The 27159-nt window shown below is 40.2% G+C and overlaps 1 protein-coding gene across 4 annotated transcripts in view; it reads right to left on the bottom strand.

The window, feature by feature from the left end:
• Window positions 1-27159, bottom strand: part of Ppp1r12b (protein phosphatase 1 regulatory subunit 12B) — a 204422-nt gene that overhangs the window by 138640 nt on the left and 38623 nt on the right. For all 4 annotated transcript variants that reach the window (XM_059281124.1, XM_059281127.1, XM_059281126.1 and 1 more), the window contains exons 2-6: window positions 16911-17041; window positions 10729-10847; window positions 8006-8165; window positions 6014-6158; window positions 4637-4711 (exon numbers count right to left, since the gene is read on the bottom strand). In XM_059281124.1, the coding sequence (XP_059137107.1) occupies window positions 4637-4711; window positions 6014-6158; window positions 8006-8165; window positions 10729-10847; window positions 16911-17041 (630 nt within the window). The remainder of the gene's footprint in view (window positions 1-4636; window positions 4712-6013; window positions 6159-8005; window positions 8166-10728; window positions 10848-16910; window positions 17042-27159) is intronic.

The raw sequence follows: 27159 nt of genomic DNA, 5'->3' as shown, positions 1-27159 counted from the left end.
TGGTTGGGGGAGATACCATTTATGCTCCAAACTCAATTATGTTACTTAAAGGGTGTAAACTATGGACTGAAATCTCTGAAACCATGAGTCAAGATAAATCTTCCCCTTACATAGTTCCTCTCAAGTACTCATCACTACAATATAAAAGACACTGATACAGGTTCCAACTCTTGTAACTTTCTGTATCAGAAAAACACTTCACTCTTCTACAAGAACCTACCCAAAGAGTATTTAAGATGGTTTGAAATGAATCCAGCTGGGTGGCAGTAGCACACGCCTTTAATCCCAGCACTGGGAGGCAAAGCCAGGCGGATCTCTGTGAGTTCAAAGCCAGGCTGGTCTACAGAGTGAGATCCAGGACAGGCACCAAAACTACACAGAGAAACCCTGTCTCGAAACCCCCCCCCCCAAAAAAGAAATGAATTCAAAGGCACAAATAAACATTCAAGGCCAGGAATGATGAGGCCATATGCTGTGGGACAATGCTTTTGTACACTGGCTTAATGAAATGCTGATTGGTCAGTAGCCAGACAGGAAGTATAGGTGGGATAAGCAGACAAGGAGAATTCTGGGAAGAGAAAGGCTGAGTCAGGAGACTCAAGCCCGCCATCCAGGGAGCAGCATGTAATGGCACACAGGTAAAGCCATGGAACACATGGCAACATACAGATGAACAGAAATGGGCTGAGTTTAAGTGTAAGAGCTGGTCAGTAGTTAGCCTGAGCTAATGGCTGCGCAGTTTTAATTAATATAAACCTCTGTGTGTTTACTTGGGTCTGAGCTGCTGCAGACCGGGCGGGACACAGGAAAACTTTCAGCTACAAATGGCACCCAGACATGGGGTAAGAATTTCCACTCAAAACATGAGAAAGCTTTTAAAAAAGAGTTCTAAAATGGAGCCAAGAGCAGCTTCCTAGTTGTGTCTTTCAGGAAAGCCGTGATACAGAGATGCAACAGCCTGCGGGCTTGGGCTACAGTATGGCGGGTTCATGGCATATGGGCTTGAGTGCAGCATGGTGGATTTCTGCCACTGTACACAGTGGCTTCTGTGATCCTCGCAGTGCCCTGTGTGGTGGATTTAGTTTTTGATAGTATAAAAAAAGGGAGGGGGCAGTTTCTGGGCTACATACTGCTTTGATAGAGGCATAGATCCCCTGCCTCCCAGAATCAGCAGAAAATTATTTCCATCATGTTGGAAAGCTGAGGTGGGTGGAGCCAGCAGCCAAAGCTGCTAGTTCAGTCCTAGTCATTCTACAGTTTAAAACAATAGATTCACAAATAAGTCAGATTCAGATTAAATAAACCTCTAAATGGTTTACAGTATATGTAAAAATGTGCATAGGCTTGAAAGAGGAAAAGGAATATAGACAGTTATATAAAGAAATAGTTTTAAAAAATAAAGTCTTTAAAGAGATAGTAAAAGTAATATAAAAAATATGGATATCACACAGAGAGTCTGGATTATGTTGTCTTTGGGATTTTTAACTGCAGAGAGACATTTGAGTGTAAAAGCTGCTGAGTTAAATTAATATATATATATATATATATATATATATATATATATATATATATATTTTAAAGATATCTTGATTTCAAAATTTATGTCTAAGGATACGTTGCTTTGGAAAAGAGGTTCTGCTTTTGTTTCCACAGAAGATGAGAACCTGTGGATTGCTTCCAAGCTAAATATGGTTTGACCAGCCAAGACCCCCTGAAAGGTCTCCAATGACACCATGGCCCAGATGATCCAACATCCAGAACGGTTTCAAGGCAACTGGCTCAGACAATGCAGCCTCACAGACTATTCCCATCAGGACTTGACCATAATTCTTAATTTTCTCAGGATCCCCATAAAAATATAACGCCCTTTATCAGCAGGAAGTAGCCTAGAAAACTATGCCAACATTCCCCAAAAATGGATTATAGATGTTTGTCTTTGTTTTTTGGTTTTTTTTTTGTTTTTGTTTTTGTTTTGTTTTTTTGAGACAGGGTTTCTCTGTGTAGCTTTGCGCCTTTTCCTGGAACTCACTTGGTAGCCCAGGCTGGCCTCAAACTCACAGAGATCCGCCTGGCTCTGCCTCCCGAGTGCTGGGATTAAAGGTGTGCGCCACCACCGCCCGGCCTGAATCTATTTTTAAAGAGCAATTTGTTTAAAATATTTTACATTGCTATGGATTTTAGTTTATTGACACAAATTTAGAGATGATTTTGTTATACTTTATATATATATATTTCTACTCTCATTTAAGGTATTTTGTTTATGTAACTCATTTAAATTGCAGTGGATAATTAAATACAGATTAATAATTAGTCTTCTATGATAGTCAAACTTATAGTCATGATAAGTTTTCTAGGTATACATAGATATAATTCAATTAGGTAGGCAATCTTCAAACACTTCAAAGACCTACAAACTATGGCATTTAAAATGTTTTAAAAACTTAGACTTTCTGAACAATGAGACATGTCTGCTCCTGGCAGCATCGGTTTATTTCAAAGAGAAAGATGGGCATTGAAGACTCTATATGGAGTTTATCTTCTTCTTGGCAAAAATAGCTATTTGGGCAAGAAAGTGTTCTTGCCTGGACTGCTTGACAAAATGTTGTACAGACTGGACATGCAGGACCCACAGGAAGGTGACCACTGAACTTTGCAAGGCAAAATGGTCCTTCAGGTTCCTGTTTTACAGAAGAAACTGCCAGATGTTCTATAGGACACAGAGAGAAGTGACTGAGAGACTAGACCTATGGGCTGAAGATGGATGACCCAACATTACAGAAGAACTTTAGATGACTGTCCAGGCAGCCAGTTGTCTCTGTCATTCTAGATTTTTGGAAGTTGCTTACAATGCACTTCCTGTTTACTTAGGTAATATTATATCCTTCTGGGGTCTTTGATGTAGTTGAAGACTAGATAGTTAAAATTTCCTTAGTCATGATAAAAGAAAGTTAGATATGAAACCTTAGACTCACAAATATAAGATAAACAGAATATTTTCTTTGAATTTGCCAAATATAAATAGACTAGATACTGTAACTGTAATTCATGCTTGATAATTGTTTTGCTATATATAATTTTACTATGTTAAAGTTAAAACTTTCTTTTTTAATTAAACAGAACAGGGGAAATGCTGTGGAATAATGTTTTTGTACACTGGTTTAATAAAATACTGATTGGCCAATAGCCAGGCAGGAAGAACAGGCAGGATAAGCAGACAAAGAAAATTCTGGGAAGAGGAACGCTGAATCAGGAGATACTAGGCTGCAGTCCAGGGAGCAGCATGTAACAACACACAGGTAAAGCCACAGAACATGTGGCGACATATAGATTAACGGAAATGGGCTGAATTTAAGTGTAAGAGCTAGTCAGTAGTTAGCCTGAGCTAATGGCCAAGCAGGTATAAATATTATTAAGCACAGAGAATAATATTTTATAAGCAGGCCATGGGACTGCAGGGCCCAGGCAGGACTGGAGAAACTTCTAGCTACCGTCATATCTGAAGAAATCAAGCAATCCAATTTAGCAATTTAGGCAATTTTTATGTGAGTCTAAATTACTTTAGAGGACAAGATTTTACAAAAACACAAAAATTTAACTATGCAAAACAGAGCTCTAGCCTAAGGAAGGCTGCTGCTGCTAATAGCATTAACAATGAATTTGCAATGTCCTAGCACTTAGCTGATCCTAAATACTTGGCAAAGAAAACAAATGAGCCATAAGTTGTTCATCTGAACTTCATGTACGTGTCTTTCTAAATGAGCCTTAAAGTAACAAGAATTCTGCTTCAGGGGGTAGAGATGGCTAAGCTGCTCTTCCAGAGGACTTCCCAGCACCCACATGGCAGCTCACAACTGTCTGCCATGTACCAGGTGATCCAACACCTTTACATCAATGCACATAAAATAAATTACTTTAAAAAAAAGAGTTCTGCTTCAATAGTCCAGACATGATGACAAATACTCCTCACATTAGATACATTGATCTGTCACATCTCTGAGTTATACAGTTCTGAATCAAAACCCACTCTATTTCCCACATTTGTCCTAAACTTAAGTTCACATACCCTGCACCATGTGCAAGCGGAAAAAATAAAGGAAAGCTAGCATGTTTTTTTTTCTTTCTGTCATACGCTAATTTTATTCCCCTGTCCAAATTACCCATTGGCAGAAAATGTGAGTTGGTCCCTCTTTACCTGTGTACCAGAGGTGACTTTCCATTCATGAGCAGCACATACATGTAGCTCTTCTGCAGAGCACCAAGCAGAAAGGCAGATGAAATCAATGAAGGTTTTACAGTAAGGAAGAGAGAGAAGATGACTGTTTCATCCATCTGAAGTAAATGCAAATCACTACTAACCAAGTACTGTCCAACACCACGTGACACCTGCAGTATTACTGACTTCGTTCCTCTCTGTAATTGACTTCTAGCTGCCTGTAGGCTATTTCATGCTAAGTATCTTTACAACCTAGTCTCTTTAAGCAGACTGTTGATAATTTCTGAAAGGAACAAATAACATATGTGAAATGCAGATACATCCGGTTCAACTCTGAACCAATGGCACTGAAGCAAGAGACAGAGACACCCAGGGTAAACTATAAACTGCTAAGAAAGCCTTGAAAGCATCAACCAGACTTACCACAGTTTGCTTTTTCTGAAGCATCTCCAAGTGCTCCACAAGACCTTCATCAGCCACATCAAATGGCGTCTGGCCCTAGCAGGACAAAGGGGCACCGTGACAGATAGAAAACAGAAGCAGCAATCATGTGACTTCATCAGGGACTATTCTCTATTTACTTGCTGTCTTTTACTCCTAGATACAAGCTGAATGTCCTTTATCCAAAATGCTTAGGAGCAGAAGTACTTTGGATTTTAGAATATATATATGCTCATCTTGAGACCAGGACCCAAGTACAAACACAAAATCAATTTATATTTCACATATAGCCTAAAGATGGTTTTGTATAACATTTTATGGTATGGATAAAAATTCATGGTATGGAATTTTCCACTTGGGGTATCAGATCAGAACTCACAAAGTCTCAGATTACAAGCATTTCAGATTTTAGACTTGGGTTAGAGATGCCCAACCCATAGCTGGCTCCCTAATCTGTCTGCTCTACATTGAGATGCCTTCATACATCACAGAGGAGACACTTTAAGAAACAGCAAATGGTTTGACCACAGAGTTTGCTGTGTCAAACAGTAGTGGGGAAATGTTGCAGTGGCACTGTTTCTAATGCCATGGCCTCTTGACAAGTAATCAAGGGGAATCCCTATTTATAAATTCTATTCTAAAGTTCTAAAGTATTATTGTGATGACAAATTTAAAGTGCCCTTTAAAGCCTCAAAGGAAAGTTTGGGACATACCCACACTGAAGACCAATAGGAATGAGCTCCCTTTAAAATAGAGGAGGGAAGACAGGAAGGTTATTTCTTTTAGGAAACAGTAGTACAATTACATGCTCTGACATATAGTCTGAGAATGAGACCTAGATTCAGGAGTTATACGAGACAGACAAAACCATGTGTCTGGATTCTAGAAAATCAAGCGATGTGGGATAAGAGTCCCAGGGCTCCTAAGTTGTTTGAAGTGAGACTGAGGACTGCTTTCAGTCAAAACTGAACAACCTTTGCCATTAGTGATGTTCTTGATGACTCCATGTGCAGAGAGCTCAGCTGCTAAAAGACTGGGTTGAAAAAATAAATAGTAAAATCCTTCATATCTCGCCACAGACAGGACATTAGGTTCTCAAAGTTCATTTGTTGTCAAGAGCAGCTATCTCTTTTCATTTCCTTTTGTTTTAGGGGCTTCGACACAAGCAAAACCAGATGACACGGTTGGTGGACTTCTACTTTACTGATAACGAGCAGCGAGGCGAGGAGGCGGAGGACAGCACAGGCACAGTGATGCGCACCCCCAGAACAGCCAACTGGGTTTCACCAGAGCCTTGCAGCCTAGGCCAGGCCCAGGCAGCTAATCTCCCTGCCCTTTGAGAGGGTCAGGCTCACTAACCAGTTTGTTCCGGATATCCATGTCACAGAGTGCTTCTGCCAGGATAGAACAAGCCTCTTTCACTCCCCAGTGTGCGGCAGCATGAAGAGGAGTCCAGCCATCATGGTCCTGAACATTGAGCTCATAGCCAGCCTGAATTAAAAGTCTAGAAGGGAACCCAAAAAGTACATTTATGCCCTTGATTTTACAGTTTTCTACTAAATAAGCTATCACTCCACTAATACTTCAGTTGCGGGATAACCTCCAGATATCCCGTGATTGCTCATTCCTCTAAGGAATAGCCTGTAATTCATATTACTACTTTGAGCACCAATTACAATCTTTACTGAACCTCTCCGTAAGATTATACATATGGCATTCCCTACACATATCCATGATACACTGTGCTGGTTAGTTTCTGTCAACTGGACATAAACATGGATTACCTAGGAAGAGAGAATCTCAACTAAAGAACTGCCTCTACCAGATTGGCCTATAAACATGCCTGTGGGGCATTTTCTTAATTGCTAATGATGGAGGAGGGCTCAACCCCCAACCCACTGTGGGCAGTGCCATCTCTAGGCAGGTGGGTCTGAACTGTATAAGCCAAGTAGCTGAGCAAGCTAGAGGAAGCAAGTCAGTAAGCAGCTTTCCTCCTGCCTCTGCTCCTGCTTGAGTCGCTGTCCTGACTGCCTTCCCTCGGGGATGGACTGCTATCAGGACATATAAGGCAATAAGCTTTTTCCTCCCTAATATTGCTTTATTCGTAGTGTTTGTTACAAGAGCAGTGTGTACCTAAGACTAACGAAAACCTAATTCAATTAGCCAAGTTACACAACTCTACTACAGGGTATACTTTGCATTGTCCAGTTCAGAAAGAAATTCACATATAAAATGAGGACTCAACTATCTCCAGGATACTTTACCAATGAGCTTTGTAGGTGACCTTTATAGAACACGACTGTTTTCTATAGAATCCCATACCTCCAATTCTAAAAATACACACAGAGGGTTCTAGCTAACCATAAAGCTACAGACTGACTTGCATCCATGTTATGCAAGAGGAAAATATCATATATTTCTAAAATCATATTTCTAAAATCCAGATTGTACTGTGCTATCCTTTCAAGAATTGAGCAGCATGACTACCATGTTCAGGCAGAAATAGAAAAAACACCAACGCACTACTGTACCTACTAGAAAGGCCATCTTAGGAAGCATGTGAACACTGGAAGAGTCCAGCAATAACTGCACATATAGTGCCATTAGCACCCCTGTTCTGGAAATTTTGTCAACACTAATCACTGCGAGCCACATAACACCTGACTGTAAGAAAAGTGAAACAAGTAACATAGTAGAGTCTAACTCTCCCCCCCCCCCCCCCCCCGCTCTTTTAAATTACACTTCTACATTGATTCGTTTGATGCGCATGTGTGTATGTTTGGGAGGGCACATACATGCCACTGTGCACAACTGGAGGTCAGATGACAACTCGGAGGAATCAATTCTCTTTTTCTACCACATAGGAGATTGAACTTAGGTCATCAGGTTTGGCAGTGGATGTTTTTACCCATGGAGTTGTGTACACACACACACACACACACACACACACACACACACACACACAACTGTCTAATTCTCACATGAAAACTGGATATTGCATACTCAAGATCTATAATTGATCTAATGAGCCCAGAAATCGTCTAAGTCATAGAACCAGAAAGGTCACAGGTCTGTACAGTCAGAGGAGGAGGTTTCAGGAGAGCCGATGACACATCACAGACCTGAGAGAGGTCTTCCAGTGCCACTGTGCCTCAAGTGTGTCTAACATCATGTACCTGAGGAATAGGGACCCTAAGAGGAAGGGGGACCACCCACGAAGGAACACCAGCAAAATATGAGGACAATTTGCAAGGAAAGAGAAAGCCAGCAAGAAAATCCACCGTAGTTAAAAAGGTAAGAACTTCTGCTTCTAGGACTCGTCTGTCTTCTCCCAGTCCCCCAGCTACACACCTGAGGACTTCAGAGTAGCCCTTGGCAGCAGCGACATGCAGGGCTGTGGCCCCGGAGCGAGCCTGCCTCACGTCTTCTATTTTCCCACTGTTAAGCCACTGGCGGGCATCCTGCAGCATCTGCTGCTCTTCCTCCTTCCTTGACTGCTCCAGGTCAACGCCTACAGAAGCCAGACACCAGACAGCGGCGTTACTAAAGCCACCCATGTCAGACAGGTATTTCCTTTCGAGTCAAAACATACAGACATTACCACAAATAACAGTTTCCTCACCAAGCTGGTAACTCATTAAATTTAAAGCAATGGCATTTGTATTACAAAATTAGCAATGCTAAATAGCCAGGCTAACCACTGTGTGGTACACACTCATGAAGGGAACACACCTAACATTGTTTTCAACAGAACATAAAACCAGAGGGGATATTGCTTTTACTTTACAGTATTTGTTTGAAGCTATAAATGCCAAAGTACTTTAACATGTTATATGATCTTGGTTTCCTAACAATCCTGTGGGGTAACTACAATAGCTACTACTAGCCTCACTTGCCATATGAAGAAATAAACACAGAAAGGCTGGGTGCTTTGCGTACGGTCACACACACATCAGTGGCAGGGCTGCCATTAGAACTCCTTGATGCTCTTGGCTCTTTCCACGCACTACACCACAAGATTACTATCAAAAGTCTTCATTTCAGGTAGGATATACTGTGGAAAAGTGCACTCCTCCTAAAGCTCATTTCCATATGCACTTGCATACACTTACCTGAAGCTACATAATGCAACCAGAGATGAAGCCAACACTTAGAGTCTGCTTTTAAGGCAATGTAGATTTTGTTTCCCTTACAATCATATGGAGGTACTCCGAAGAGTTCTTCCCTTTATCCAACAACAATCCAATATCTAGGCCAGTAAAGAAGGGCCTTAAGAAAGGACATTCTTCATTATACAAAATAGTGAAATGTTCCGAATACAAACACACCCATTCAAAAGGTTCCATACTCAAGTACTTTATCTGAGCTTTTAGTCTTCTTTTTGGCTCTTAAAGAAGCCATGAATTGTTAGAGAACTGTCTGTCTGGGGAGATGCACAGGGTGAAGAGGAAGCCTATTTAGACACAGTGAAGCATACAGACAAATGCTGTTTCCACAGAGCAGAAGGGAAGACTCAGCAATCAAAGTCAACAGAGTGGATTCTCAAACTAAAACCTAATTTAAATTTGTAAACTGTAAAACATTTTAGGAGATGAATGGGGGCTGGAGAGATGGCTCAGTGGTTAAGAGCACTGGCTGCTCTTCCTGAAGTCCTGAGTTCAATTCCCAGCACCCATATGGTGGCTCACCACCACCTACAACTGTAGTCCTATGGCATCTAATACCCTCTTCTGATGTGCAGATGTACATGCAGACAAAATATCCATACACATAAAATAAATAAATCCTTTTAAAAAACATACTTTAGGAGATAAAATGAGTGGGATGAGAGGATAAACTTAGTATAAAAAATTTTAATTCGGTAAGGCACAAAGCCACAGGTGGACCTTAGTAATAGCATAACCTAACTATCCATCACTCAAGGCAGGCTTAGTGTACCTTCTCTAAAAGGTGAGATACTTCATGTTTCCTTGCAGATTTGCCAGTCCTACAGTTTGCCATTATTACTCAACTCTGCTGATGCAGCATAAAAGCAGCTTTGGATAATAAACAAGCAAGTGTGGCCAGACCTGGCCCTAACTGTTCTAAAGGACCATAGCATAAAAAGACTAAAGCTTTGGATAGAACTTCTGGTTATTCAGAAGAGCTTCCCCTATCTCCAGTCGCTACAGATCCCATCCAGAGTTTCATGATAGTTTTAACAGAATCCTAAAACCTGCTGTCCATGGTTAGTCAATAACTTTAAATTGAAAAAATTCAAAAAAAGCTAGGTGTGGTGGTGCTTGCCTGTAATACTGGTAGGAAGAAAGATTTGAGGCATCTGTCCATGGACAGCCTGGACAATACTGTGTATAAAAACAAAACAAAATGACTTTGAGGTGTCCAACAGGAGAGCCCCACCTTATTCCCAGAAATGAGTTTCTTCTAAAACTACAAAATAGGAATAAACAATTTCAGAATATATTCTTCTAAGTTAGGTTCCTTACCTGGAGAAACTATGAGAACCAGGCATGGTGGCTCACACCTGTAATCCCAACATAGGGAGGCAGAGGCTGAAAGTCTGAGGACAGTCCAGGATACAGAGTGAGCTCTAGGGTATGTGTGGCTATGAAGTGAGACCCTGTCTCTCAAAAACACAAACATACAAACAAAAGAAACTATCAGAATAGTTTCCATGGTTACTACAGCTGAAGACCCTTTCAGAGGTTTTAGTAAATGGCCTCCCAGTACCACTTGCAGCTTTCAAAGGAAAAAGACACAGTCACAAAATGCATTTGGCCACACTAGAGTCCAGCCCTTCTTCAGCCTATCCTGTGCAGAAGTGATACAATGTACACACACAAAAAGAACAGTACACAATCTTCCTCAGGTCACTCCTAACTCCAAGAGCAGTACACAACCTTAGAATAGCAAAGACAAGGAAGGCCTGGTCATCATTTGGGCATTCGGCCTGGGCTTGTATGAGTTATTAAGAGGTCTGATGACGAATGCTGTGTGGACAGATTTAATCCTACCCTGTCACATGATAAGGGGCAGCGTGAGAGCCTTGCTAACCAGCTGCTCTCCTAGGTTACCTTGCTTCTTTACTTGTTCCAGAAGAAGGTCTTTCATGGCTGGCTCTTCTGCAAGGTCAGAAGGAACTTCACCCTCGCTGTTCACAATACCCACACTGGCTCCATGGCTAATAAAATACCTGTGTGGCAAAAATCAAGATTATTTTTTTCAATCTGAAATCAATTTGTACTGTGTCTTGAGTTCAATGTACAGCAAGGCATATTTGGGAGTTTTAAATACAGTAAAGATGAGGTGGTTTCTTATTCATTTATTATTAATTTCATACTCTAGTAGTCTTCAATAATTAGGACCATAGGTTTCACCATTTCCCAACAAGAGCAATGTTTTCTTACATACTAATATTTACTTATATACTTATTTTTTTTTACAAAACCAAGTCAAAAAAGATTTCTTACATATGCATATTCCTAACACCAATTCTTTCACTTCTAGAAATATTAATTCTTTCTAAATACTATAAGGAGCAGCATGGGGTAGGGTCTTTGGCCAAGCCTGTATCCTAGCACTCAGGATGTTGAGGCAGGAGGAGCTGAAGTTAGAGGTCAGCCTAACCTATATGCTGAGTTCAAGACAAGTCTAAACTACAAAGTAAGACCTCGACTTGGTGCGGTGAAATAGGGAAGGCATGCAGCCCTCACTCATGCAACCTAGGATCCAAATAAACATTCAAAAAGACTTCCTACACTTCTAGCATTAGAAATAAGAACATTTCAAAGCTAAAAGTAAATAAGCAGTCCTCATGAAAATTTGTTTGCGGTGCTAAGGTGAAGTTTGCTTAGTAGTGCTATAGGTATGAAAACTGAAGACTAAAGTATGTATTAGAATTTGCATAAATTTAACTTCCACAAAACAAGTCATCTATAGGAATTTGCATTCATAAAGAAAACTAACTTAAGAAACATTTAAAATGCTAAGCAGATTCTGCATCCATACAGAATATGTATTCTGAAGAAAAAAGGGCTGATAATTTCAATACCTTATCTGCATCTTTTAATTTTCAGTGTTCTCTCTCTCTCTCTTACACACACACACACACACACACACACACACACACACACACACACATCAATTTAAACAAAATTATGATGAAGGCAATGTAAATGCAGCTGAGTACTCTTACCCTTTAATTTAAGAAACTGAGGTTCTTAACACCAATTGTGGGGAAGAGGGCACTTGCTGACATGCCCAACCATCTGGGTTCAATCCCTCAACAGTGGAAGGGGAGGATGGACTCCTACAAGCGGCCCTCTGACTTTCATATGGAAACTATTGCACACACACACACACAAATTACATGCAAAAAAAAAAAAAAAAACAATGTTGTTAAAGAATCGAAGTTCAAACATGTTAAGAAAAAAATTTTAAGTAGAAAGAAAAGTGACTTTTCTCAAAAACACATAACTAGTACTAGAAGAAGCTATTAGGCTCAGTCTTTTGCATGTAAGTTTAGATCAAATTAGTTTTAGGCCAATTAGAATCTCAACAATACGCCAGGCAGTGGTGGTACATGCCTTTAATCTTAGTACTTGGGAGGCAGAGGCAGGCAGATCTCTGTGAGTTCCAGGACAGCCAGTGCAACACAGAGAAACCTTGTCTTGAAAAAAACCAAAACTAAAAATTAAATAAATAAATAAATGATCACAATAATTCTAGGACTACTATCAGACACTCAGAGGTACTAAAAAGGTAAAGAAAAACTATGTAAATTATCTTCCAATTCATTCAGCGATTCAATAAACATCAACAATTAAATCAACATTTATTGATCTACTATGATGATATTCAAAGAACCACATTTTTAGTGTGTTAGACTTTTTTTAAATCAATATATGTATGGGCCGTGTATTTGAGAGTTGGCAAAGAAGGAAAAAAAATCAATAAAAATGAAATTAAAAACATAACTTTGCTTTCTTAGTGCCTAGTATCCTGGAATAATAGGGCCTCAATAAATGTTGATGAATCAACTCCACATATATACCGCTTGTGGTGGTTTGATTAAGAATGGCTCCCTTAGGTTCACAATTGAATGCTTGGTCACCAGGGAGTGGCACAGTTGAAAGGATTAGGAGGCATGCCCTTGTTGGAGGAAGTGTGCCACTGGCAGTGGGCTTTAAGATTTCAAAAGTCCATGCCAAGCCTAGAGTCTCTCACTCTCTCTTCCTGCTGCCTGCTGATCCAGATGTGGAACTCTCAACTCCTTCTCCATGTCTGCCTGTGTGCCTCCATGCTTCCCGCCATGACGACAATGGACTAAACCTCTGAACTGTATGTCAGCCAGTCTCAATTAAGTGCTTTCCTGTATTAAGGGTTGCTGTGGTCATGGTGTGTCTTCATAGCAATAGAACGCTGCCTAAGACACAGTTCAATGGAATTTCTTCCCTCAGACTCAGAGAAAGATATCAACACTAAAGTAAATTCCCTCTATCCATATTTTCAGAACTACCAAGTGCCACCATTGTATCCAATTATTCCTTCATTAGTCAACAGTTTTTTTCTTTTCTAGTTACTTCCCCTCAAGCCAAATGAGCATCCAACTATACCTCCTGTACCCTGAAATACAAATAATATACACAATAAGCACACAATAAATATTAGTTAAACTGAAATATATACTCTAATCAAACCCAATCATTTACTAGTTCCCCCAACCCCCAACTCCTACCGCCTTCACACCCAGCTCTGCTCCTTAGGGTGAATTATTTACTAAAAGTGAATGGAACAAACTCCCTCCTTTCCCATGTAGATACCTTTCACATCTTTCAGGGTCCATTTCAAACTCTTTTGCCTTCAAGAATCTTGCCTGTTCCCACCAACTGAATTCTCTCTCTCCTTCCTTTAATGCTACCTTCCTGGCCCTGTAAACATTAGTTGCACCTCTTCCATAGCAAACATTGTATCTTGACGCTTTCTCTCTTCTTGGCATTCTATAAACATTGCTTAAACTAAATGAAATATCTTGGTGTCCATTCTAACATGTATCCATCCTTTCCTGGGTCAGGTTACCAGGTTACACAGGCTGCAGCTTCTCCCTTTTCTGATCTGTTGTTAGGCTAATGATCAAGAAAACTGGTTTCTACCAAGGAATACAGCTTTCCATTTTTCCACATTTCCCCAGTTCATAGGAGAAAAATAAAAACCTCTAGCACTGCACTTGTACTGAACAAGAGTAAACATCAGTGTATGAACTAGTAAGCAGCAGGAAACAGAAGGAGCCTGCTAACTGTCTAGAGCCTCGGAATTGCTATTAGCTCCCCATATGCCCCCTGAAAGCCTAGCTCAGCACCGATAAAGGGTATTTTTCCATTCTTCCCTAACATTTATTTATTAATGTATTTATTCATTTACTTATTTATCTGTGTATGTGCACAGGAGCATTCCATGAAACATACAAGAAGGTCAAATGACAACTTGCATGAATCAGTTCTTTCATTTCACCACGTGAGTTTCAGGGATCAAACCTGGTGCTCAGACTGGACGGCAAGTGCCTTTCCTTATTGAGCCATTTCACTGGCTCCTTTGTTAGTCTTCTCAGGAAAAAAGTACAGAAATAAAATGTGGTCTTTCAAAAGCTCAAAATACATCAGCCTTGCAATAAACTGTAAGTCATGCTAAATGTTGGGGTTAATCTGCTGCTTCTAAATTAAACACCATTAGGAATAATCCAGCTATTCTACTTGAATTCAAAATGAGGAAAAAATAAACTCTACACACACACACACACACACACACACACACACACACACACACACAGAGAGAGAGAGAGAGAGAGAGAGAGAGAGAGAGAGAGAGAGACAGACAGACAGAGAGACAGACAGACAGACAGACAGAGAGACAGACAGACAGACAGAGAGAGAGAAATGCATGGCAGAAAGGATCGCCATGGAACATGAAATAGAATGGCCATGGGTTTCTCCTGAAGAAAGCCAGTTTCTCTGTCTTTCATTCCCATTTCCTTGAAGGCCAGTGCTGCCAATTATCCTAGAAATAAGTTTGAGGTGTAAGTTCTTCAAGACAGTGTGGAGCTGGCACACATGTGTAACCTCAGCACTTGGGCTACTGAGGCAGAAGGATTGAAGTTCAAGGGCTGCCTGGGCTTAATGGAGCCCATGGCAAGCCAGAGCTACACAGTGATACACTGTTTCTAATTTTTTAAAGTACTTTTATTATTTTGTGTATATGGGTGTTTTGTCCCAGTGAATGTCTGTGCACCACATCTGTGCACAGCCCTTGGAGACCAGAAGAGGGGAAAGATCCCCTGGGATTGTAGTTAACCGAGGGTTGTAGGTGACCATGTAAATGCTGCAGATCCAACCCAGTACTAGAAGAGCAGCCAGTACTCTTAATGCTGAGCCATCACTCTGTTCCAATACCCAATTAAATAAGTTATTTCCATGATCTGTTGTATAAAAATATTACAAGTAAAGAAAGTAAAATAAAAACTTATCTGGAGAGATGGCTCAGGGGTTAAGAGCACTGACTTCTCTTCCAGAAGACCCAGGTTCAATTCCCAGCACCCACATGGTAGCTCACAGCTGTCTATAGTTCCAGTTTCAGGGGACCTGACACCCATGGCAAAAACACCAATACACATAAAATAAAATAAAATAACATATCTAATGACAATGTGTACATTACAAGGTAAACTAAGGCATGCCATCTCTACCTCTACCCTACATCTGCCGTAGATTCCAGTCTGGATCAGCTCACTATGGTTAGACATTCATATTCATAAGTTGTTATGGTCGCTGATAAACTTACTACATCCAAGGTAATATTTGGTTGAGTAGAGGATTTCTAATTTTAAATTTATTTCTGAAGGAACTATGTTTGTCATTAAAAATGAATTAAAGAAACCACAAAAGGCATTACAGTAATTCTCTGTATTCAGCTTCCCAGAAAGATAACAGCACCTATTACTCTAATTTAAGACTCAGCTGGCCTTAGATAATTTAGGAAAAAAACGGGTAAAAAATTAAATTCTTGAATGTAACGAGATTTTATAGCTCAATCACAAACATTCCACCTGAACTCATACTCAAGTAGGAATAATGAGAAGCCGATATGCCTTACATTTCTTAAAGAAATGTTGTAAGTCCAAAATGGAGGAAGAAATCATCTTAACTCCTATGCATCAGAACACTGACATTAGTGAGTACAACTGAAAATCAGAGCCTTTTCTATGAGCCTGAAATGGAAGCAGCCTAGGTGGTGAAGGAGTTAAAGATCTTTACTAACCTAGAACAGGGAGAGGAATGGAGAACAAAGAAAACTCTGCTATCCAGTGGTCTTGGCTTTGGACCAATCCAGTTATCTACACCTCTTGTGTCTCTACTCTGATTCTTGTCCAACTGAGAATCCGTGCCTCAAGGAAACTCTCAGTTTTGCTCCAGGAAACCTGTGCAAGTGCAGTTCTACATCACGGCCTGCTGTTTGCTGAGTAAGAAAAAAATGTGCTAGCCTCAACCATATCATTGAAAAGGACTTAATCAATCTGATTTTCAAAAGACCATAGACTATCCTGATTAGATTTACTTTATCAATCTAAATTTGCCCTGCAAATTTTAAAGATGTTTTAACTGCCAAAGTTTCTTTCCTAACTAGAAATAAAATTCCTGATCATTCTTTCATATAACAGAGACTTATTTTGTTCTTCTCATATAGTAGGTAGCATATAATCAGGATTCTTCTACCCTAGAGAGGGCAATCTGCCCCCACGGAGGTGAGCAGTTACTAACATATTAAACATAGCCATTCAAACAATGTAGAGAACACATGCCAATCACTACCTTACCTGGGTCCTATGTGTTCTGGTTCATAATTTGCTATTGACTGCAGTAATATTTATAAAAACAAACAAACAAAACAGGTTTATAGAGAAGTCCAAAGGAAAAAACCTACAACTCACATGTTTGTGTTCTGCTACTCAGAAATTAGTCAGACAGCTCACCAGGCTGATGCTGCCTCTGAATAGTCTAGCAAATATGAAATACACAAAAACAGAAGCAAACAAAATTGAGGTAAGAACTGTGCATTTAGTAAGGATGCAAAACGCTGTGTCAGCCAGCTCTTAAAGTCAATTTTCTGTGTTTGTGATTTAGAGAGGTTATAACTATTTGTACAACTCAATTTCTGGTCAGCAGAGGAGGAGTTTGCACCAAACTCACGACAGACGCTCACTCACTCCGCTATGTTGAGGTAACCACAGGAAGCTGCTGCATGAAGGGGAGTCCAGCCCTCGTTGTCTTGATGGTTTACATTGGCTCTGTTCTCCACTAGAAACTTCACCATGTCCAAATTTTCATCAATACAGGCCTGAAAAGAAAAGCCCATTGATTCATTCAGCAAGTATTTACTGAGTTCTATTACATACCAGACACTGCTCTGGACAATGACACTGGCCAGCAGCTATGATGCATTATTTATTTACTTTTCCTAGTGAGTGTCTAAAGAATGACTTCCAAACTTAGAAACACTATTAGATATTATTTACAGTACTACGAGTATTAATGGGATTAACTATGAAATGATTTCTATAGTGCTGTAAATGGAAGCTACTGTAGCATTTTGTTATAAAAAGGAAAGTGTATTAGAAATGTTTTACATGGTTTTCCTTTTTTCGAGATAGGATTTCTCTGTGTAGCTTTGCACCTTTCCTGGAACTCACTCTGTAGCCCAGGCTGGCCTCGAACTCAAAGAGATCTACCTGCCTCTGCCTCCCAAGTGCTGGGATTAAATAAAGGCGTGAGCCACCACTGTCCAGCTTACATGGTTTTCTAAATGGCTTCAAATGATATGGGAAAGTATATTTGTAGTTGCAGACAGATATTTTTCTCTGCCTTCACACCAGCAAGTAGGGGGAAACACAGAAGCTTTTTTAGTAAAGGCTTTTAAATCTTTACTAAGCCTAAAAGAAATAATCACAATAAAATCTGGTTGAGCCAGGCATGGTGGGACATTCCTGTAACCCCAGCATTTGGGGGTCTAAGGAAGCAAGAGCTCAAGATTGAAGTCAGCCTGGGCTACACAGTGATACCCTACTTCAAAAATAAATTGAAAATTAAAAATACACACACACACACACACACACACACACACACACACACTCTCACACACTCACAGAAGAGGTAGGAGGAGGGGAAAACAGAAAAGAAAAAAAAGCCTACTTTAACACAGAATAAAAAGGAAATCATTGACATGGATAATTAATTATTCAGGCTCAGACAGTTCCAAAGTAGGAAAATTCAGGACCTAGAAGAAAATGAGACTACCTTTTAAAAACTTGCCTATAGTCTAGTACGGTGGCAAAATGTCTGAATCTTAGCACTCAGGAGACTGTGGCAGGAGCATTGTCACAAGTTCCTAGCCACCTGGGCTATATGATGAGACATTATAAGGAGACACTTTCAAAAAAAATAAATAAATAAACCTGCCTGTGAATCCCTCCTTTCATATTTCAAATAAATAAATAGTAAAACATTGGCTAAGAAACAATTCATTAGCCAAATAAAAATTGTCTTCTCAACAATATTAGGAAATTGGTGTCTTTTCATTGTGTTGACATTTGTGCTAATGATTTCAAAGCAATGGTGGGTAAAACTGTTGGTGCCTTAGCACCGAAACAACCGCATCAAGAGACCACTCCCCTAAAAATGACCTGCCTGAAGCAATGAAGATTGTTCATTTAGGGGCTGGAAAGATGGAGGAATGGCTAAGAGCACTGGTTGCTCTTCTAGAGGACCCAGGTTTGATTCCCAGCTCCCACAGGGCAGGTAATAACCATCTGTAACTCCAGTTCTGGTGAATCTAATGTCCTCTTCTGGCACCACATGCTTATGGTGCACAGACATGCATACAGGAAAAACACCCATACGTACAAAATAAAAATATATAAATCATTTAAAAATATTATTAACAATTAAAACTAAGTATTTGAGGATAAGTCTTTTTAATTTTCTGTGTGACAAAATGGAAAGCATACTTGAAGCCCTAGTGTGGCTTCTGAATTATGATGGTTGTTTCTAGGAAAAGGACTTGTGCAGGGTTGCAACATGAACTAGCCACTTTTTCACAGAATACTATTTGTATTGAAAACAGCAACTGACAAAAAAGTATTTGTTATTTAGACACCAAAATGAACAAAATAAGTCTCAAAGAAAACAATGAATTTTTGTTGTTATGATAAAATTTGACCATGCAAATAAAAAATGAAAATTTTGGGAAGCAAACTGTCAAGAGCTTAACAGTTTCCTGATACTGTTCTGATACTTACACTGGGATGATCTGCAAGTACGATCAGTGGGTATTATATAAGAAGTGTGTCTATATATGGAAGATTTACATAAATCAATGAACCTGTGTTTTTCAAATATTAAATACATAGTGTTAGGAAATCAGGCATCAGTAAAAGATTAATTCAAAGAACAAGTCATATTAATGCATTTTGCTGTTGTTTTGTTTTGTAGACAGGACCTCACTATGTAGCCCTGGTAGGCCTTGAACTCAGAGATGCCTCTGTGGGATCCCAAGTGCTGGGTTTAAAGGCATGTGCCACCACACCCAGCTGATTAATGGGTTTTAATGTGACAGAGTAAGACCGTGCGTTGACATAATTTCAGCCTATATTTCCAATTAACATTTAACAAACTAACAAGGTTGGAGATGTAGTTCAGTTGGTAGAGTGTTTGCCTAGCATGCACAAAGCCCTGGGATCAATCCCCAGCATCTCATAAACCATGCAGTGGTGCACATCTGTAATCCCAGCATGTGGAAGGTGGAAGCAGGAGGATTAGGAATTCATCATCTTTTACTGTGAAGCAAGTTCAAGGCTAACTTAAGATAACATGAGAACCACCACAAAAAAAAGTAAAAAACAAAAATTACCAGTACTGGAGTTTTTATATACCATCTAAGAACAACTCCCATAAGTGACTGAATGGTCTATTAAAATACCCTTTCTGTTCCCAAGTCTCTATCTATGTGATATAGATACTCAATTTTCCTCTTATACCTCAACAAAAATGCTACAACCATTTGAGTGCAGATACTGAGAGGGGAGGGTGGAGATTAGGCAGAACAAGAATCTCTGAATTACTTCGGATAAAATAAAGTACTCCAACTCTGCAAACCATTCTCCATTACCTCTACAAAGTGAAGGACAAATTGTTAAAGCAGCAGCTTTTGCAGTCAGATAGACTGCAGGATTCTGCCAATGCACATAGCCTTGAACAGGGGTCCCTAACCAAAGTATCAGTGTACTCATCCACAGTAATGGGAATCTACCCACCTCAGGGAGTTGGGAACAGTTCCTGGCATTGTTTTTAAGCCAGTATTTTTAACAGCCACACACACCAAATGTATTTAATCCTCACTCACCACAGTCCTCGTCAGTACTTATGGGAGGAAAGTAATTTGATACAAAATGTCTGTGGACTAGCCATATTTAGGAATTTGGATTTCTAAGTTCAGAAAATTCCCTAATTTTTAGAGGACTGTGGATTCCTAAATCCAGGAGTTACGTGAAACAAAACAGTATGTTCCATGACTGACCTGGAAAGAAGCACCCTAGTTAGTGGTACGAGGTAACAGAGCCACAGGGCTCTGCTGTCTGAGATCTCTGACTGCCCTGCCTTCCTCCACCCACCTTCCTTGGTTCCGGGGGGTATGACTAGAGCATGGATGAGAGAGAGGCAGGATGCCCCCTGAAATCTTCTCCAGTGAATAAGGACTACATTTAGATGTCCTCTGCCCACTCCATCTGCAGATGCGCTGCTGACTCATGCAGCATGGTCCATGAGCAGATTCACCCATCTGCAAAACTCGGCCCATGCCTCTGCCCAGAGCTATACTCAGTTCTCCAGACAAGAACTCATTCCTTTCCTTGGGAAGGAAGTTAATCTTTGGGTGTTAACTTCAACAACAATGGGGGAACTTCTTTGCCTTTAACTCAAATATCTTCCACTATGGTTTAAGTGTGCTTCCTCTTAGCTTGTATTCCTAAAGACACACTAGAATGTTACTAGAGTAAAGATTTGTTTTAAGCTCTGAAATAGAGGTATGTACTTAATTCTTGGTCCAAAAGAACTAACGATTCCAAAAACTGCTTGGTAAATACAGGTTTTCACAATTAGCATGTAGTAGAGACAAGCTCTTTGCAAGGGAAAATACTTCTTTTATCAATAATATGGATACTGTGCTCTTTCTACTGTAGCTAACATTGCTCTCTGTATCCCAGGCTAGAGTGGCTGGGGGTTAACCAAAGCCAGAGTTAATCTGGGAGCACAGGGCCTTACAAAACAAAGTCTTCTGGGTCCCAGAATAGCCTCCAACTGTCAGCACCTCCTAGTGCTGGCTCCCAAGGCTGACCTTGCTGTTGTGTCTCAGGAACAAGCTGAGGCTACCTGTTTTGTCTGCAAACAACTCTCCACAGAGCCCAGCTCCCGGTGGTTGTCAACAGAAACCAGGCATAGTACAGCCTAACTCCCACATATATTTTTCTTACTCTGTGTTTGCCTTAATTTCAATAAATCATCATGAAAAAAGGGCTGTCACTTTGGGTGGAAAAGAGAACACCAAAAGACACTGCCAATCACCTCATGTAGCCCTCAGAACAGGGAAAAATTTGAAAGCCAGGTACCTGATAAAAATTCACATCTAGAATGTGTAAGGGTGTATTTAAAACTCAACAAAAGCAATCTAATCTTGAAAATGGGAATAAAGACTTAACATGTCTATGTGTTTACAAATGGCCAAAAGCACACGAAAAAGTACTTAACATCACCAGTCTTTAAGGAAATGCAAATCAATACCTCAAGTGACACAGGTTTTTAATCCTAGCACTCAGGAGAAAGTCATGAGGAAATCTTTGCACTTCAGGGCAACCTGGTCTACATAGTGTGTTCCGAGAGAGTGAGGGCTGCATAGTGAGACTCTGTCTCAAAAATAAAATAGATGAATTAACAAAAATAAAAGTCTTTCCAGAATGTGAAAAAAATTAAAACTGTGTCCATTACATTAGTGTAGAATATTACAGTCCCTACAGAAAACAGTGTGATGAGTGTTAAAAAACAAAAACAAAATCCTACAATTACCAGTTCTATTCTATCCAAAAGTAGAATTTGTATTAAAAAAAAAAAATCAAAGAATTTGAACGCACTCTCAGAGAGCTATCTGTACAGCCACATTCCTGGAAGCATTTGCTCACAATCACTAAACTGTGGAAATAACTAGAGTCCATTAACAGATGAGTAGATGAGCTAGATGTGGTATTAAATATAACACACATATTCAAGAAGGAATATGTCCCTAGTGACACCTTGGTTCCAGACATCTGTTTTCCAGAACTGGAAAGAACAATTCTGTTGTTGGAAGCCAACAAGTTTGTGGTAGTGTGTGACAGAAGGCACAGGAACGGTCAGATTGACACAGATTGAGGAATCCAAATCTAGAGTCTGCCTTATTTTCAACTTCTTCCTATATTCATTGAAAATATCAGCAGTGACTGATCCCTTCTTTTCCATATGAGGTGTCCCCCAAAGATTACACAGCTCTTCAAAATAATATATTAAATAGAACGCTTTCATTTTTTAATCCAAACTTCAGCTCAAATAGCAAAGCCCTGACAGATCTAAGCCCATGGTTCTCTCATTAGCAACTGGGGGGAAAGGGAGTTGAGATAGGGTATCATGTAGCCCAGGATTCAAACTAACTATGCATTGGAGGGGGACCTTAAATTTCTGATCCTCCTGCCTCTACCTCCCAAGTAGTGGGAATAGAGTTTTGTGTTACCACACCCAAATCTGATAGAGGTGTTCTGGTGTTCTGGCTGAGCACTGAAACAGAAGCTCAAGCTACGGTAGAAGGCAGTGCTGATAGATGAGCTCCCTGTGACCCCAAATCTGTAAATTCAAAATCCTTTTGCTCCAGTCAGGTAACTTCATCATATGCCAAGAGATTGTATAGGTAAGTGAAAGAAGGTAGTGCTATTAGAAAGTCCGGAAATCTCCCCCATCAGCGACCACTCTACAATAGGCTTTAACATATAGTCCTTACGACTGACTGACTGACCCAGCACTTCAGTCAGTCCTTCCAAGTGCCTGCCTCTCCATTCCGAACACGATACAACGTAACCGCTGTTTCACAGAATCATTAAAGCAGTCCACTCCAATGTGACAGACAGGTGACTCCAGCTGCTGTCAGTCCTGTGGGGAAGACTCAGAACTCCACTGGCAGAGAATGTCCGGCTCTCAGATGGTAAGAACTATATCTGACTATGTGCTCACTGCTCAGGCAGGCGCTGGACACAGATCAGTGGCCTTTCAAACAGAGATGGCCAAGAGACACGAGAGGTGAAGAATTTTCCATTAGCCAGACATAGTGGCTCCTAACTCAGCACTCAAGAAAGCTGAGGCAGAAGGATTGACAAGTTCAAGGCCACCCTAGCCATGTAGTTTGAGGCCAACTACAGCTATATAAGGTTCTTTCTTAGAACACAAAACAACAACAAAATTTTCCCATCAACTGTTGCACTGATTATGATTTGTTCTCGGTAGATCAGCATATTATCCCAAGACGACAAATGTACCAGAGAACATCTTCCTCCCTTACCAAGAAACATGGTGTGTGATATGGCCTAAGGATTAATAATACTTAAGTTTCAAAACCACGAGCCTACAAGATGGCTCTGTGGGTAAAGACGCTTACCATGAAACCTGACCAATTGAGTTTAATCAGGGAACCCACGTGGTAGAAGCAAAGAACCAACTACCACAAACTCTCCTCTGACTTCCACACTCACATGCACATGTGTGTGTGCACACACACAGAAATCTAATTTTAAATAAAATTGAAAAGAAAATTAGGAAGAGCCCATTAAAAATGACAGCACCGGGTTGGGGATTTAGCTCAGTGGTAGAGCGCTTGCCTAGCAAGCACAAGGCCCTGTGTTCGGTCCTCAGCTCCAACGACAAAAAAAAAAAAAAAAAAAAAAAAAAAATGAAAAAGAAAAAAATATGACAGCACCCTTTCAAGGTCAGCACCATCTTCATATAAAAGAGTCATGCTCCAACTCCCCAGTCTTGACTGATTGTCCTAACTTTGAGGAACAAGAAATGTGGCCTATTACTACTGCTAAAAAGACCAGAGGTCAGCCGGGCGGTGGTGGCGCATGCCTTTAGTCCCAGCACTCGGGAGGCAGAGCCAGGAGGATCTCTGTGAGTTCGAGGCCAGCCTGGTCTACAGAGTGAGATCCAGAACAGGCACCAAAACTATACAGAGAAACCCTGTCTCAAAAAACCAAAACAAACAAACAAACAAACAAATGCCTTCTATCTAGTAATATAGAGGCATCCAAAACAGGGTTCATGGGCTAGGGATAAGATACCACTTGGCTCATGAAACATTTGTAATACCTGATCCCATCTCCCTAAAAATAGTTTTAACATATACAGAGTAATTTGTTGTTAGTCTAGTCCTCCAAAAATTTTGCTTGAGGAAAGTAGCCAATTAGTGAAACTGGATTGGCTACTCCAGATTAGACTAAGTACAAAATACAAACTACAAAGATCCCACTAATGTGCTTTCATTACCATTCTGTTTATTGGCAGGAGTCTGGATCAGAAATCTCCTTCCTAGCTTGGCTACCTGTTTCAGCCACAGCCCCCCAAAGGTCTATTCTTCTGCCAACTCGGCATGTAGAATAAACGGCTGGTCCATGGAGAGGGATTTTTGTATTTAACTCCAGATCACTCTGTGCCCATAAACAAGTGTTTCACAAGCCGCAGGAGTACAGCTGGAAAGCCATGGCATGGGCAAAGCTCCACGGCTGCCAAGTGAGCCTTGGGAAAAGAAGTCAGGCAGTTCTGCAGCCCAAGATGGGTAAGGCATGGAAGCCACAAAGAAATCACAGGAAGTTCAAACTCACCCCGTACAAAGTTTTATCCCAAAGGGACCTATTAAACAAAAAATTATTTTCAGCAGGAGTTTTGTATAGCCAAACTCTGTAACATACTGGTTCATATCACTTTCATGCCCCACATACTCCATACATTCTATACTGTAAACGATTCTAAATAAAATAGTTAGATAACCCTATGTAGTACACTATACTAGTTAAAAGTTAAAAATAGACTACAAAACCAGATTCCTGGATTCAAATCCCAGGCCTACCAATTAGTAGTTCTGTGATCTCTTTAACAAGTTATATATGCTCCTGCTTCTTCACCTGTAAAAATTATCATGCTAATAATCGTAAGGACTTCACGAGGTCCCAATCAGGACAGAATGAGTTAATGTACATAAAACACTGAGCACATGGCACATAGTCACATGCTATGTAAATTTAGTTGCTATCATTACTACACATATAATAGTGTCCAAGAGACCGAGGTTCACTCTTTTCCACACAGAGAAATCAAAATAAATATAAATACATAAATATATATTTACAACAACAATCAAAAATATAGTCTAAAATAGCCAACATTCAGGTTTCACTAGTAATACAAGTGAATTTATTAGAAAAGAGAAAGAGCAATGAGCCAGGACTCCTGTGCGTAGAAAACAGGATTAGGATTGAGACCAGGGTTGACCATAACACAGTCACTGGCTATAGATGCAAGTCTACTGTGAGTCTATATTTTTAAAAAATCTAACAAGACAGATGTAAGTTCCAGATACTGATTCACGTCACCAAAATAACAGTCTAAGAATCTGTCTCAGTAATCAGTGTTCTCATACTATGGAGTGCTTTTTCAGTCACGTAACAACATTTACAGACACATCCTATATTAGTGCAGACATGGTCCTTGAGGAGACACAGAGGAAAAAAAATGAGTAAAGTTTTGCATTTAGTGGAGGCAAGAGAAAGGAAAATACTCTGATCCAATGGGAATGGTGCTGCAATATAAAATGACTGATAAGAACAAGTCCTGCAGCACACAGTAAGAAGTTACCAACTGGAGGGAAATGCCAGAAGACATGACTTACATGTCACAAAGAAGATAACCAACTAGAAAAGCAGAGATATTAACAATTTGTGCAGTAAGAAGTTACCAACTGGAAGGAAATGCCAGAAGGCATGACTTACATATCACAAAGAAGATAACCAACTAGAAAAGCAGAGATATTGACAATTTGTCGAAACAGCATACACAAAGGTTTGCGGAACAGAAAAAAAGGCCAGTTTTTTGAAATGGTTTTTCAACTCAGATGGAGTTAGGAATACACATACAGACACACACACACACACACACAGAGACAGACAGAGAGAGAGAGAGAAAGAGAGAGAGAGAGAGAGAGAGAGAGAGAGAGAGAGAGAGAGAGAGAGAGAGAGATGGAAATCTAAGAGTAAAGCTTCATTTGCCAGACTGAAAAGTTTGGAACTTGACTCTGCAGGCTAACGGGAAAAGCAGTGGGGATATAGCAGGCTGGTGGCTAAGATGGTTCTTGTATCCTAACCTGTAATAAAGAACTTTACCTCTTTCCTTCAGGCAAGTGGGAGATCACAGTGATCCTACCAGAATTATACCCAAAGTGTGACTGCAGTGGGAATGCAGATTGACCTTTTGCCAGGAAAACCTCATGGTAAAGCCACCACTCAGGCCACTGATCCAGGCCACCAAGGATGAGCTACTGAAGTAAGGTACTGACAAGGAAGCCATGGGGAAGGATGGATTTGAGAAGCATTCCTGGGGTAGAATGGATAGAATAATCAGAATGCTGGTGGTGAGAAAGAACAGCACTGAGATTTTTGTTAAAGCTTTCTTTATTTTTATTTGTGTTTTGCCTGCATGTGTGTCTGTCTGTGTGAGGGTGCCAGATTCCCTGGAGTTACCGACTGTCATGAGCCACCATGTGGGTGCTGGGAACTGAACCCAGCTGAGTCAAAACAGGATAGTATATAAGGAAGTCTTAGAAGCTGCTTCTGTTTCTGAGTCTCCTCTAGTGTTAATTTCTCTTGAAGTCTAACTATGCTCAGGAACTCTATCTGTGCAGCAAACCAGCGTGTGCTGTTACCCTTTCCAGGTTAAATAATCCTAAAGAAGCCTAGAGGTATGGGTGTCCAGCAGCCAAACCTCACAGCTGTTTCCTGACCCACAGCAAAGTCCTGGGTGGGTCAGTGTCATAAATACTGTGACACGCCCTGGCAAGGAACATTATTGTACAGCAGCCACACAACAGGGGAACTGAGGTTATGAGTAGAAGCTCTCAGCTACAGCTGAAATCTCTTTAAAGTCACAGGTTAGTAATGACAATGGCGATTTTACAAGAGGATGCCCCAATTTCTTCTCTTAACTTGAAATCTTTGGAATATAAAATGGCTGGTAAATTAAAATTTTGTTTGGTACATATGGTATTTTAAAAATAAAGTTTCTTTTGTTTTTGTTGCTGAGGCAGGGTCTTGCTTTGTAGACAAAGCTGGCCCAAATTTACAG

Source organism: Peromyscus eremicus, chromosome 15, assembly GCF_949786415.1.
Source record: "Peromyscus eremicus chromosome 15, PerEre_H2_v1, whole genome shotgun sequence".
NCBI classification, from domain to species: domain Eukaryota; kingdom Metazoa; phylum Chordata; class Mammalia; order Rodentia; family Cricetidae; genus Peromyscus; species Peromyscus eremicus.
This window is presented reverse-complemented; position numbering and strand designations above follow the sequence as displayed.